Source organism: Catharus ustulatus, chromosome 3 (assembly GCF_009819885.2).
Source record: "Catharus ustulatus isolate bCatUst1 chromosome 3, bCatUst1.pri.v2, whole genome shotgun sequence".
Lineage (NCBI taxonomy): Eukaryota > Metazoa > Chordata > Aves > Passeriformes > Turdidae > Catharus > Catharus ustulatus.
This window is the reverse complement of record NC_046223.1, coordinates 99,642,558-99,657,878: the sequence shown is the minus strand read 5'-3', so window position 1 is coordinate 99,657,878 and position 15,321 is coordinate 99,642,558. Positions and strand designations below refer to the sequence as shown.

Here is a 15,321-nt window from a genome sequence, read left to right as displayed (position 1 = left end):
CTTACCCTGGTTAAAACTCTGTATCATTTTTGTGGGTGTTTAAAATACATCATCTGCTTGTTCTTTGTTAGATGGAAGTTGTTCTCTGATGGAAAATCCTACAGTCTGCAAATTGCAAGCAGCACACAGTGAATGCTTCCGGGTTATATTATCACGTACTAGACTTAACCTTTAAAGTTTAGTATATGCTGCTTTAAAATGACAGAGACAAGATGTCTGTCTACACAAGAAAGTTTTTGGAAGAGTTGAATTAGTCTGGAAAATTCCTCCCTATGTATTTTTTACTGGTCCCTGGCTTTTCTAGATGATAAAAACCAGCCAGACAGAAATTGGTAGTTATGTCCACATGGTTTGTAAAACATTTTAATATAAAAAAACCCCACATGCCTGATACCAAAATGTTCCCTCTTCCTTATGCTAGAGAAATGTTCCTATTTTTTGCAAAGTTTAATGAAACACTCATTTCCTCAGTTGCAATTTTTTTTCCAGTTCAGATAATTAAAGAAGAGCTGCACACAGTTCTGGCAATTTCCAAATTCTGGTGCCAAACAATAGTGTACAGTAACCTGCCCATGTATGTACTTGTGAGGTCATTTCACACAGTTTGGATTCTTAATTTTTGGTTTTGGGTGGCATGTTTTACTGTCACAGTTACATAATTCTGGGTATGTTTTTGAACATCAGAATTAAAAAGAAATGTAGGGAAAAGAAAAATAGGATGGAGCATGCAACTAAATTCCAAATACAACTTTCTTCTCGTTTTTTGTCAAAACAAGGAAAAAAAAATGGAGAGGAAAAAACCATCAATGAAGTAAATTGTTGGAGAACAACTACAAAAACTTTTTTTCAGGCAATTTAATTTTTTCAGACCAAGAGGTGAGAATGCACCTGTAAAAGAAAAAAGTTTGATTGATTTTTTTTAAAGAGCTGTGACAAATGAACAAAACATATATTCTTTCAGAAAAATGACCTTGATAAAATGGAAGTGGTATGATAAATCTAAGGATAATGCTTATTGCAGATTAAAATGCACCAATAAAAATGAAGAAACTGATTAGCAAACATTAGGCAAAAATGGGATGCACTCTTAGGCACAGTTTACCACACAGGCATTTTCAACCTATTGGAAAAGTAATGCAGCTTTGGATGGTAGAGAATAGATTGTTATTGAAAATAACTGAAAAAAAAAAAACCATCAATACCTTACCTACTTGCCTGTATTGTTGCAAAACAAAATATCAGTCATGTCAAACTAGGAGCACATTTTCTTTGAAGGCAGAGGAGCTAAGCAATTCTGAGTGAAAAGAACCACTTGGTGACTGGCCATGCAATTTAAATAAAGTAAAAAAAAAAGCAAACCAGAAAACCTATGTATCTTTAAGATAGATTAAGTAAAATCATGAGAGCATGCCATACAAATGGATTTACTACTGATGAAAGACATGTATTGTTGAAGGCTGTATAGTAATTAGCATGGCAAAGACCAACTACACTGCTGTGCTTACTATGACATACCAGAATAAACTGAAGAATGGTGTAAGTTTCTCAAAAAAGAAAATCAGTAAAAGATCTTTATGATTAAAGCAGAGAAACCTTGTTTACATCCTTTTCATATGAGCATTCAGAAACTCTCTTTTTAGGGATAATTTTCTGATTGCAATTGAAGATATTTTCCTACAGGATATATAACACTGAGTGAGAAACTTATTATGAAATTAGAATGAAACGCAAAAATATCAAGGGAAGAGAAATGGTTAATGTGGGAACAAAAGAGATTAGAAGCACTTGGCTTTAAAAAATTAAGATGACAAATATTGTGATGAAACAAAAGAATGCTAAGAGTATTTGAGATATGAGTAAAACTCTAAAGTGCAAAAGAACACAACAAGCAAATAAACTGAGATTATTTGCAGTGAACTCTGTGTAAGTGACCAGGAACCCAGAATCTGATGCTGTCATAAGAGCATTTTTACCTACTGTGTGGAGTGAATTAACTGAAATTCCAGAGTGTTTTGGTCCAAAGGAAGGTAACAGGAAAATTAAATATAAGTTTGGTTATGAATCTGATTATTTTTCCTTTCATCCTGTTATGAATATGCCAGTGATGTGGAGAAATAAATCTAATAATACTACAAATGCAGACAAAAAATCATTGACTGGAATGAAGAACTGAAGCACAGAAATATCTGTGGCATTCAGCTCTGCAGTCATCTGGATGTTGCTGTTGCCTGCTTCTCTCTGGTTGCACACATTTCCTTTTCCATGAACTTTTGAGGTCTGTGAAAGCATCAATATATCTCAAACTCCAGATGTGCTAATAACTGCTGGGGCTTTTGTGAAAGCCACAAACATAGTTAGAGTACAAGACAGATGCAAATGCATCTTCAAGTACAAGACAGAAACCCTTCTCCAAGTGTTAGTGTGAAAAATTCAAGAAGCAGCTTTTTCCAGTTCTATCTAGGAACAAAACACACTGTTTCAGTAAAGGACTTCTACTTTAAAACACAGGGAAAGTTTTATCCCTAAAATCAATTTAATATTCATATTCACTCCACCAGGGAATACTTGTCTATCTTCTATGCAAAAAGAAAACAGTGAGCTGATTATGTTCTCTGCTTATGGATGTTGTAGAGTAGTAATTTAGCTCAGTTCTGAATGCTAATTTAACAAAGTGCTTAAAGACACAGTAGAATGTCTCTAATATTTTTTTTTCTAGTTGCTTTGTGTTTCAAGAGTCAGTGCATCCCCTGAGACATAGAAGTCATCTATTAATTAATACAATTTTTACTGTCTTATTTTAGAAATATTTTCTACTAAGCCCCAGGTAGTAACTCCTAGCTGGACAAACAGGCTAAGACCTTTTCTTCCCTCCTCTCTGCCAGTTAAATTGGATGACAAACTTATAAATTAAATTTCACTCACTTCAGGATTGTTTTATTTTATTCTCATAATCCTGCAACATTGTTCATGATTGGTACTTTTTATTGTATTGGTACATAAACCTGATATTAATCCTATCTATAGAAAATTGAGCTGTCAAAAATCTGTGTGGTAATATAGCTTGTTGATGGAGAAAGATGCCTTCTCAGAACATTATTCAATCCACTGGTTTAGGCATCTATTGCAGGAAGGAATAAAGCACTCCTTAGATTTCCTGGTTTCTGTCCACTGGTTATGGGGTTGAGACCAGATGATTAACACAGACCAGACACCAAATTTCTACATTAATTCATTATTAAGCATCAAGTATGACATTTGTATCATAGTTGGGAATTTAGAGACTTGTAAAAAGCAGTCAGTTAGCCTAGAAATATAACAAAAATAGTGTTCCAAGAATAATTGGTAGTGAGGAAAAAAATGAAGTTCTTACTTTTAAGTTTCTTTCCCTGCTTGGTCGTTTTGCAATCCTAGAGATCTATGCAGCTGAGATGCTTCTACCAGTCACAACTCCTGGTTTGTAGATTTGTAAAACAGATCATGGCTTTGCACTTAAAAAAATGTCTGTGATCCATTTAAACAAGAGGTTTGAATACCTGCGTAAGTGCACCTTGTACAGGGCATCGTGACAGTTGTTTAAAAAAAAAAAATTACAGCTTTCAGCCCAAATAGTTCTGATTTTGATTCCCTGCTGAAAAGTCAGCATTTTTTTTTAGTAGAAATGGATCTTTTAAGTGAACATGTAGGCAGCTGTGCACCAAGGGAATATTAGAAAAGAAAAGCATTTTTGTTCCTCTATTTATTAATTTAAATCGTGCATTTTGTTTCAGGGAAAGTCCTGTATAATTTACTGGAACTTAAAACAGCGGTGGAATTTAAAATGTCCATGGAATTGGATAACTTCAAATTTCATAAAAATATTTTACTTAAAAATTTTTTGTGGTTGAACCATATTAGAATACATATTTGATTTCATCTTGCATACTATACAAATCTGTTTTGCACTTAATAAATTTACTACATGGTCTTTAGCTCACATAAGATAATTGCTTCTCTAATGCTTCAACACAAAAGTACCTAAACATTTCTGAAGCATAGATTAAAAAAAATCCCAAACTACAAAAAAATCATTACATTATAAATTTTACATTTTTTCTTTGCAATCTTTAACTCTTTAGCATCCTTAACTCAATGAATAGCAATTCAAATAAGAGAACTACACTGAAAGATTAATTTCCCAATGAAGTTTCAAAAATTAATCAAATTAGTTCCAAGAGGTATTTTTAGCTGTCATACCTAAGTGTAGGAGTTTTTTAAGATTTCACAGTCTGTCTGTCTGCTAATTCCTCCCCTGCTTCCATTTTTGCTTTGTGCTTTGTCCCATTTCTCATACACAGGAAAGAGGGACAGAAATTATCAGTTTGCCACTTATGAGAGCATGGAGAATAGTGTTTCCTTCCTAACATTCACCCTCTTCTCTGGAAAAGTTTAGTGGAGGACACAGGCAAACTATATTAAAAGAAAATCAACGACAGAAGTAAAGAAAAAACAGAAAAATTGTATTGCCATTATACACACCTCACTTTGAGTACTGTGACAGAGAGATACTCAGGTGGGCAGGAAAGTATTACAAAATACTGACAATATTTTGATAGAAGCATTTATGGATATGTACTTAAAAACAAATTCAGACAGTTTTAAATTCTTCTTGGGCCACTAAAAAGATTAGACTACACTTAAGAGTTTTGTGGAAAAGGCATACCTTGCCAGAAATTATTTATGAATTAATTTAGTTCAAATATAATACAGTATTTTAGATTAATTGTTGCAAAAATTGGCAGAGCTTAGTCTTCATCCCCCCGAAAAAATATGTTTTTTAAGCATTATGCCTACTGGCTCAAGGCTGAGAATAATTTTGAAATAATTTCTCTAAGATCCTAACCTTAGAAGAATTCAGTCAGATTTCCACAGCTTGAGTTTTGGATCAGCACAGCCTCAACCTCCCAGGTTTTATGATTACAGGTAAAAAAGAAAAAAAAAAAAACCGAAGTCTGGTAGGTCAGATTAAGTCACTGAAATGCTCTAGTAACATCTAAATTTATAAATAAAATTGTCGGGACTTGTTTTTTATCCCTAAGGCCATCTGGCCCAGCCTGGCCTCGTTCCCTCTATTAAATGCTCTGGTGTTTTCAACAGGGTAGCACAACCAAATCATGCAATAAGAACAGAACTGAGCTGACTTTAGCTTGATTGTGAATAGGATTTTTTCAGCAGATTTTAATCATGTTAAAGCCAAAAATGCCAGAAATTATACTAACAAATCATCAGTAAGATTCAAGTCCAGTGCCTAAGTCCGGGTTGCACCAATCCTGAATTTATAAGTCACTGATGAGCCTTGTTGTAATTTAAATCAACAGTACCAGCCATTTGCTCAAAATCACCTCTATAGATGGGATTATTTTTAGCCTTTTAACCAAATCCTGAGTTTAAATAAAGGCATAAAGATAATTTAGACACACCAAGACTGCCTTCTTTTTACTCATTGTTAATCACAAGCAGTTATCTTGATTTTGTGATGGGGTCGAATTTTGTAACTCTATGTTTGTATGCCTCCTTCCCAGTCTGCTCTTTATGGTGCTGCTTTAGCAAATGCTAGTCTTTTCCTACTCCATACTCAATTCTGGTACACCTTTGTCTCCCTAGAGAAAAATAAAGGTTAAATATACACAAATACATAATGAAGTAGTAAGACTAAAGTTTAATATAGCACAGGTATGTAGCTAAGAAAATTAAAATTTGCTTTATGATCTCATTATAAATTAAATATTTGACATTTGAAATGCCTAAAGCAGGTGTCCTCTGCCTCAATCTGTGAATCCTGAGAGGTGACTGTGGAAGGTATCTACCAGCAGATCTATTTGTGAATCCTCCTATTTTCCTATTTTGAGGTGTTTAATAAGCTGAAATGTGGGGCAAATGCTCAAAACTTTGACAGAGAACAATATATGCATGATATATGATTCACATTCTGAAGGCTATGACAAACTAATATGCTTTACTGACAATAAAAAATTTGACAAAGAAACATAAGGAACCGAACAAACTGGGAGAGCAACACTTTCAAATATCAGATATATGACCTGAGAAATGCAAAGTGCTGTGGAAGTCCTACACAGCCTATATAACAGCTGAGTAACTAGCATTCCATTAGCTTTTCCCAGACTGGCAACTTCCTCAAAAAACTGGCCTTTAGTCCCTGCCTTGAGACTGTTGCAGAATGTGAAAGGAAAAAGCAAGTGAGCTAACAGGGATCCTCATTAAAATAAATAAATAAAGCTCCTCATTAAAAAATATGCTTAGATAATTATTTCTAAAACACAATGCTAGATTTCAGAGGGTGAATTTATAAGAGTTTTTTTCTCTAATATTCCTTGAGATTGATTTGGACATACAGAAGAAAACGACTGTCTTGCAAAAACAGTAGTTCATGAAAAGACTAAAAGAATTTAGAAATTCCATTACATGAATAACAAAAATATTTAAAATCAGCATAAGCAACTTTCTCTAAGAGACTTGAAAGTGCTGATGAAAAAGTACAATATCCAGCTGCTTTGGAAAAAATATCAATAATGCTCTTTATGAATTGCAGATATTTTTTGATAAAGATGAAATATTGCTTAATAATAAATTAGGCTTAATTTGTTTTAAGTTTTATTACAACATTTGGGGCAATCTCTTACTTTATAATCACATGATTCTTTAAACATTAAGTCTAGATGTCTGACTGTAGTACCTGTTCAGTACTAGTTGGTACAGTTTACTACTGTAACTACCATATTTGTACTGAACTTTGTCTATGAGAGAATATTAGAAAAACAAAATTAAATTAATTCCATAATTCTTCATCCTACAGAAACTGTGACGTTTCTAATTATTCATGCTAATAAACTGAATTGAGAATTGGTTGTAAGAAAGATAGTCTAATGTTAATACTGTGATTTGTGAATGTTAAAACCTCAGTAAATACACTGAGCTAAAAATAAAAAAGAAAGCTGAGAATTAAATGATAAATTATTTTCAATAAATGCATGTTTGAGAAAGAAAAGTTTTCAAATTATCATATTGAAATAAAATTATTACAAAATTGTGATTATGCGTATTAAAAATGTAATCAATAATGACTATAAAGATTTATTTAAAATAATAAAATATTTATCATATTTGATAAATATTGTTTTACCAGGAGTTAGCACTCCTAGCATGCCTCATTGCAAACAACATTGGAACCCTAAACAACACTGGAATTAGAAGCAGAGTTCACAGTATTCAAATTAATTTTTCTATGGATAACACTTAGAAACAAGTAATCCTCCTGGCAGGATTAAATCACCTGCATTAGGCACTTTAGTTGTGCCCAAGTTTTGGGTGGACAGAGAAGCATCCATTTGAAGTAGGTGCCCCACTGCAGCCTGCCAAGACAGCTTAAGACCTGAAGGAGAGAATTTAGCTGATTAAACATAAGCACTGACTTTATGTAAAAACACTCCTCACTTGAGACCCTTTAAAGGCACCAACCTCTTTTTGTTAGGATGCAGTAATCTTTAGGCAATAACTTTAGATGGACACCTTACAGCATTCCTAAAATTTAGGAAAGACTTTGATGAATTCACTCCTTATCCTTGGCATCTACTTAAGATATTCTACTTGTTTGATTTTGATTATTTTATTTGATGTTGCCTCAAAAGTACAAATGAGAAAAACTGAAATTTCTGTCTCAAAACCCTGCAACATTTGGTATGACTTACAGGGAATATGCCCTAAGACTAAAATGTCTTCTTTTTTAATAATTTTTTCAATAGCAGGAAGAATTATCTGTGCATTTAAGATTATGATTTCAGAAGGAAGGTTAGGCATATGCCAAAAGTAAAATGGTATTGTTTCCTCGACAAGGACAAAATCCACTTTGCTTAAATATGAGTCAAGGTTAAAGCTATAGGAAAAAGAAAGGCAGATGTCCCAGAAAAATATTTGTGCTTTGTTATTTTCATCATACCTTGGAAACATATTCCTCCAAATAAAAGTGGTTCCCAAGCATACAGAGCATTACATCAAAGGATAGGTGTTAATTCAGTCTATGAATTAATAAATGAATGGGTCATAGAAGTTTTATTTAAAGATAAGAAAACCCTGTGGCAAGTTTCTTAAAACTAAGTGTCTATAGTCAGGTTTCTTAGCTGAGTCTAAAGCTCTTCACAGTTGATCTACCATGATACTTACGTACACACTTAACATTACCGTGCACATACACTGGGGCTACTGAGTATTCTTAGAGCCAAGTGTGTGCTTAACTATGTTCCTGGAAATATTTAGTGTTTTGCAAGAGCTAAAATCTCAGGCCTCGAAAGAGCCCAACCATGGAACTACAATTTTTCAAACATGTACAAGGAAGATGAAAGTTCAGTTCCTACAGAAGCAGTTGTCTTCAATAGTTCATACTTTTCTACGGTGAAGACTGTAGTAATTGTTGTATGCCCAACACTTTTCAAAAAATACTTGGAGGCCACATTTTGGACATACACTTTCCAAATTTTACTTCACATTACTATCTAATAAGGGGGAGAATGTATCATCACAAGTGCAGAAATCAAAATGACTCTACAAATATTACTGAATGACTATTCACTTAGAATTTTAGATTAATACTGAAGACAACAAAATGATTGACTTAGTTTTTAACTCAGAATCAAAATAATTATCAGATTGTGATAATTCCTAACATTACCGATAACACAACTATAAGCTTCTTATAAAATCACAAAGTTGCAATATTGTGAATGAAATAACTACTTTTGTTAAGAAAATAATTTATTTTCCATAGTCACGACATATAATCTAGTATCAATTACTATACATGTATCTTCTTGCAATACTCTGACTGTCTATGAATACAGGATCCACAGATGCCACTTTTGCTGCTATAAAGGAGTGAATACAGTGTAAAACTGCCGTCAGATCCTGAAATTCAAGTTCCTGAAAGAAGTAAGAGAAAAAAAAATGAGAAAATTTGAATTCAATTCAGGTTTATAAACATTTTACATGAATACAGAACAGACTAGTTAGAAAACAATAATGGCCTTAACATGAAAACTGAATCTTTATAGGAAACTGTAAAGTCAAAACTGTTAAGAATAAAAACTCTACATCCATACCTTGTTCACTGGCAGTGCCATGTCAAGTTTTCACTCTGTCCTACTTTATATTTACTTTGTACTCAGCTTGTACAATGAAATCAGTCAAGAACATTGAAAGAACGTTCAAATATTGCAGTTCGGGTTGGAAAAGATCTTGAAGATCACTGAGTCCAACTGTTAACCCAGCACTGCCAAGTCTACGAGTAAACCATATTACTAAGTGCCACATCTACATTTGACATATCTCCTGGGATGGTGACTCAACTACTTCTCTATGTAGCCTGTTCCAATACTTGACAAACCTTTTGGTGAAGAAATGTTTTCATCCAGTCTAAACTTCCCCTGGCACAATCTGAGGCCATTTCCTTTTATCCTATCACCTGTAACTTGTTTCAGGCAGTTACATAGAGCAGTAAGACCTTCTCTGAGACTCCTTTTCTCCAGACTAAAAGTCCCCAGCTTCTTTTGCCACTCCTCAAATGTCATGCCCATCTGATCCTTCACCAGCTCCGTTGCCTTTCTGGAAGTGAAGGGCCCAGAACTGGACACAGGACTCAAGGTGTGGCCTCACCAGTGCTGAGTACAGGGGGGAAATCCCTGCGCTGGTCCTGCTGGCCACACCATTGCTGATCCAGACCAGGATGTCATTGGCCTTCTTGGCCACCTAGGCACACTAGTTCATGTTCAGCTGCTGTCAACCAGCACCCTCAGGTTCTTTTGCAACTGGCAGCTTTCCAGACACTCTGCTTCCAGCTTGTAGCACTGCCTGGAATTGTTGTCACCCAAGGGCAGGACTCAGCACTTGTCCTTGTTGAACTTATTGAAGTATATGACAAGTTAAGGATGTTTGAGGATGATGCAGTATCAAGGAGGGTAGGGTAAGTAGATCAAGTCTTTTGTCAGCCTCTGAAGAAGGGATGAGAAGTCAGAGGCAGGGTGAAAGACAAGGTGAAGTCACACCATACCCTAATGGTAGAAACAAACATGGCTGGGTATGAAATTCATATGCCCTGATTCACAAAGAAAGGCAGAATTATTGCTAAACAGTTATCAGATTTGCTTGATTTTTCACAACATATTTCATCTTCTGTGCACAAGTTAACTTTCTTTTTTCCTATGAACCCATACAGTTATAGAGTGATAGTCCAACATAATGATGTGTAAATATAATATAAATATATAAATATATAAATATATAATATAATATTTGTAAATATAATAATATAATAATATAATATAATATAAAAACCAAATGTAATGTAAAAGCCATGTTCAATTTTAGTGATAACACTATGTGTAAAATCTGGTAAATATATTGTGGGGATACTTGAGACAGTTTTTAGGTTTGAGCAGAAGACTATTTTCAACAATCTGTTGACTAACTTGTTGTTTGTTGAAGTACACTCCATATGCTTGTTTTTAAGCAAAAAGCAAAGCACTAAACTTCTGCTTTTTCTGTAACAGAATTTTATAGTACATTCTAAAAAATCGGCCCAAACAGAATGTTTGGAATTCAAGCGTACTGTCCCAGAAAAGCTGACCATCACACCATTTTGCTATCTAAGGCCAGGTAGGGCACGAGTGGTCCTACTACTAATGAATTGTTCACTAGTATTTGTGGGGCATGATTTTGTGACCCTGTTTGGGGCACAACTGGGAAATTTTTGGGAGTGAAGAGACCTGCAGGCACAGCTCCTTCAAGGAGAGGCCAGGGCTGCCCTGTGCCAGATACAGCAGGTTCTAGCCAGGTCCAACAAATGCACCACTGGGCATGGCTGAGCCCCACAGGGAGTCAGGGCTGCTTCAGGATAAATTTGTGTAAGAGAGGGCAGAACATTCCCCAAATAGGGAACAAGGCCAGTGAAGTAGGAGGTGCTCCATGGCAGAGCAGGTATCATCCCTGAAGGGACTGAAACTGATTGGAGAAGCCATAGTGGAGCAGAGGAAAGCATAAGTGGATTTAAGGCCATGTCATCTTTGTTATAAATTTTGGGGACTAAAAGATCCTGTATTTCTATTTTAAATTAAATTTAACTGACATTTGAGAAGCAAATATGGAGGAGGTTTCCTAAAATGCATTTTATTGACAGCAGATGTTGCTTTAAACATTAATATAAATTAATATAAACACTTCCAGGAAAAATCTCTACAATGACACTAATTAAATTTCCTTATCTAAGTTTTAGAAAATTATAATTATGTACACAGTCATGATTATTTATGAAACATGCAATATAAAGTATAAAATAATACAGGCTTCAATATATGTTTCAGCTCAATCACATGTTTTACATCTACTGAAATACCATCTTCAAAACCAAAAAATTAAAAAATATGACCATTTACATTAATCTTAGATTTGCTCCAAAATCAACTGAAATCACCCAACAATTTCACCTTAGGTTCTGACATTCAACACACTGACCAAACACAGCCGAACAAACAGAGAAGAGAGTGCTTCACAGCGTTCCCATTTCTCTGCTCCAGCTTTATGTACTTCTAATCTATAAATGTTTATGGAAATAAGCTAACAGAGGTAACCTAACAAGACTGTAGACAGACTGCTCTAACAACATTACTTGGAGAGCTTTGGATTTTAAAAAAGGGCAAAGACAGGAGTGTCTCATCCCTGTGAGTCAGTCTTTCCCAATGTCCCAACTGCAGAGTCCTCTGTTTCACAGTTCAGAGCATGGATCAAACTGCATACTCCTCTGTATCTGAGAGAAGTTATCTAATCTGTTGTGAATAACCTTTCGAATACTAACATAGTCTTGTTTCTGTAAGATATAATCTACATAGAGGTGGAAGACCAGCAGTAACACTAAACTTATGTTTTATGTGACAACACTATTTTCTGAAGTTAACACTGAAAGTTCCCCATTTTCAGAATATTTTCAACAGTGGTGTCAATTCTGAAGTTTATTAAAGAGCTTAAAAACAAAATGCATGGCATATAAGCACTCCTCATACAGTTTACCTGCTCGCCCACTCCTCATTACTCTCACATCTTCACTATTTTGTTAGGTTAGTGCAGGGATGAGCAATCCTCTGGGATTATAAAACAGGAGCAGAGCTCTAGAGGTGTTGTCTTGCAGGCCTCAGTTAGATGTGGCCACCTATGGTGGCATCAGAAAAGTGGGGCTCATCCGAGGCCTTGAGCACCAGAAGTTTCCAGGAATGCAGTTTATCACAGTAGTATTTGATACAGAATGCAACTAATGGGGTAAGGCTGTGGAGCTTTGTGTCTGAAGGAAGTTTGATGCCTGTCCTGACTGCCTTTGCAATCCTGCAGCTGGCTAGTTGGGCATAGATAATGGGCAATAGTCACACATATATAAGGATAAACTGGGCTAGGGATTTGCTTGCATGTAGATTACAACAAGGAAAGGGGAAGAGGACTGGGGGTTAGTTTGAAAAGATGGATTTAGTAAAATATAAGGATGGTTTTCTGACTTGGGAAAATATAGATGTTGCATAGTCCAAAGAGTGGGACACAATATTTGCTACCTTGAATACGGTTTTATAGGTGGAAATGTAGCCTCTTTAGTTTTGGAATGCAATATGAATTCTTCATAGAGAATAACACCAATGACACTTCTTTCAAACAAATGCATTATTCTGATAGTTTATTTTTTTTAGTAACATTTTTCTGTACTCAGGGTACATGAGTAACTGACCATTTTATTTGTGCTATGCCATCTAACAGCACCCTTAACATTTGCTTTTCTTATCTGAGTTTGCTGCTTTTTTCTTTAATTGAGATTGTCAGTTTTTGAGGAGAACTGGGTATGTCTAATATTTCAATAACCAAAGCTATTTCAGTTTACTGTATGTACCGTAGTAAGTAGATTAAGCACAACAAAGGCACTAGAAGGAAGATACTGAGAGAGGAACACAAAAGATTGGATTAAAGCAGTGGGAGGACAAGACTGCAAAACTTCCTGCTGGTACTGAAAATATAAAAATGAGCACACTGCACTGACCTCCTTCACTGTGTGTAAACAGCCAAGGAAGAAAAACATATGTTCTTATTTCATCCACCCACTAGGAGAGTTGGATTTATTACATAAAAAGAGCTTGACAGACCTGTTGCATTATTACCATGCATGCAATTATATTGAGAACTTCTGAGAGATGTAGAATCAGTATTTGAACAAGACATGAGCCTGTATAACATAAAAGGCAAATAATGGAGATGCTGACAGGTGGTGTTATTGTGCCCTGTGCATTTCATGACTTTAAGGACACTGATAAACCTCAGTGTATGTTATTTGTTGACCAGGGCAGAACTATTTGCACTGTATTGTTCGAGATATGTTTTCCAATCAGACTTATTTTTTTCAGTTGTTGCAGGGTGGGGCTTTTTTGTTTGTTTTTGGTTTTGGCAGGGGATTTTTTTGTTTGTGTTTTTGTTTGTTGTTTTTTTGTTGCTTTTTTCAGTTTGGTTTTTTAGTTGGTTTGGTTTGGTTTTTTGGGCTTTATTTCGGGATTATTTTTTTTTCAGGTTAAAAGCCTAAATAAAGACATCCAGGTTTTAGCTCCAGACATCACCGAGGTGAAAATGGAAATCCAAAATTGGATTTTATTCTGTCTCTCAGCAAGTAAGCACGGCTTGGTTGCCATATCATGGATGAGAAGAATATGCAGGGCTCTTAAGTTATATTCTTGTAATAGACAAGAAATTTATTAGATCAGCAACATCTAGTTGAAACTTCAATACGGCTCACAATACTCTATTGACCACAATGGTTTCTAATCTTTCTTCAATAAATATTTGAGACTAAGTAAGATGAAATGCCCAATTTAAATATGCTTGGGAAAAAAGTCTTATCTTCCAGATATATAGCTATCAGCACAAACTTGAAAGTATTAATCTTTTTTTTTCTTTTTTTTAGAGCAACACTGAACATTTGAATAAAGAATATCTACTATTATTAAGATTAATTGTATTTTCTTTATACTAAAGGCAGGGTAGGTTCAGGGAAGTATTGAAGTGGGAAACTATAAGAAATTGTAAGGAATATGAAGAACATGAAGGAGAAAGGACTGACAGGAATCTTTTTCTTATTATCTCCTTTTAAAAGAAAACTTTTTAAATGGAGTAATGTATTGTTCACCTAAAACTAAAATGCACAGGAAGAAGTACTTGGCTTAAAATTTAGAAGTCAAAATAGAAGGAGAAGAAACATCATATCTAGCTAGTAAACAAGACACAACTATAGAATTCCCAAATGTGATTTTTTTACCCCCAAGAATTCATAATAATACAAAATTAGACATAGTCTGGAAAATTCTTTTGCGACCTTGACTCTCTGTCTTCAGCCAAGGGAACATAAGTCATCTGCATCAAGCTTTCTTTCATGAATAGTGGCTCATTTACCCAGGAAAAATGAAACTTCTATTATTTGATAACATTTTTTATTTCTCATTATTGGCTGCATTTCACTGTATAGCACCATCTGGCCCTATGAAATCTCTTTCAGTGCAATATGCAGAGGCAAATACCGGATTGTACCATGGGTATCAATGCTGGACATTTTCCAGCCAGCCTGTAACCCTCAAGTCTAACAAATCATACCATTTAGGTGGTAGGCATACCGTTGATTATGTATACCAGTTATCTGAAGTGGAGAGGCTGTACAGCTGTGTTCCTGTCCCAATTCATGTGAAATCCTAGAGGGTACATTGGACTTTGCAGAGACAGTTGTAAAAGGTGTAATCACTGAAATGCTGATAAATCCTCAGTTACTTAATATCAGCCTTTCCTCCGGCCTTTTAATGAGCTCCTTCTGGGGTGTTCCAACATTTACAATACATATGTACTTTTAGGTACCTAGATATTAAGAATACTGTATGAACCGATCCCATAACAATTTCCATCTGATACTTTCAAGGTACCTCACAAACATTTAGGTGAATTTTGCCAATTACAAGATGTTTTCATTAGGACTATGTAAAAGAATAATTTTAATGTTTTAACAAATCTGTCTCCTGAACAAAATTTAGTGCAAAATTATCATGAGGACTCACTTATAATAATTTTACATATAATCACATTTTCATAAAAATACTAAAATTCACAATTTTTCTGTCTAAAGAGTAAAATCAGGTAAAACCAATTAAAAAGAACCTAATTTGCACAATAATAATAATAATAATAAAATTTTAAAAATCAGATTGTTTGCCACAACAA

At 34.7% G+C, this 15,321-nt stretch overlaps 1 protein-coding gene across 4 annotated transcripts in view; it reads right to left on the bottom strand.

The window, feature by feature from the left end:
* Positions 1-7,110: 7,110 nt before the first annotated feature.
* SNTG2 (syntrophin gamma 2) overlaps positions 7,111-15,321 on the bottom strand; it is a 218,087-nt gene continuing 209,876 nt past the window's right edge. For all 4 annotated transcript variants that reach the window (XM_033056798.1, XM_033056799.1, XM_033056800.1 and 1 more), the window contains one exon: positions 7,111-8,967. In XM_033056798.1, coding sequence (XP_032912689.1) covers positions 8,836-8,967 — 132 coding nt within the window. In that variant the 3' untranslated portion in view covers positions 7,111-8,835. The remainder of the gene's footprint in view (positions 8,968-15,321) is intronic.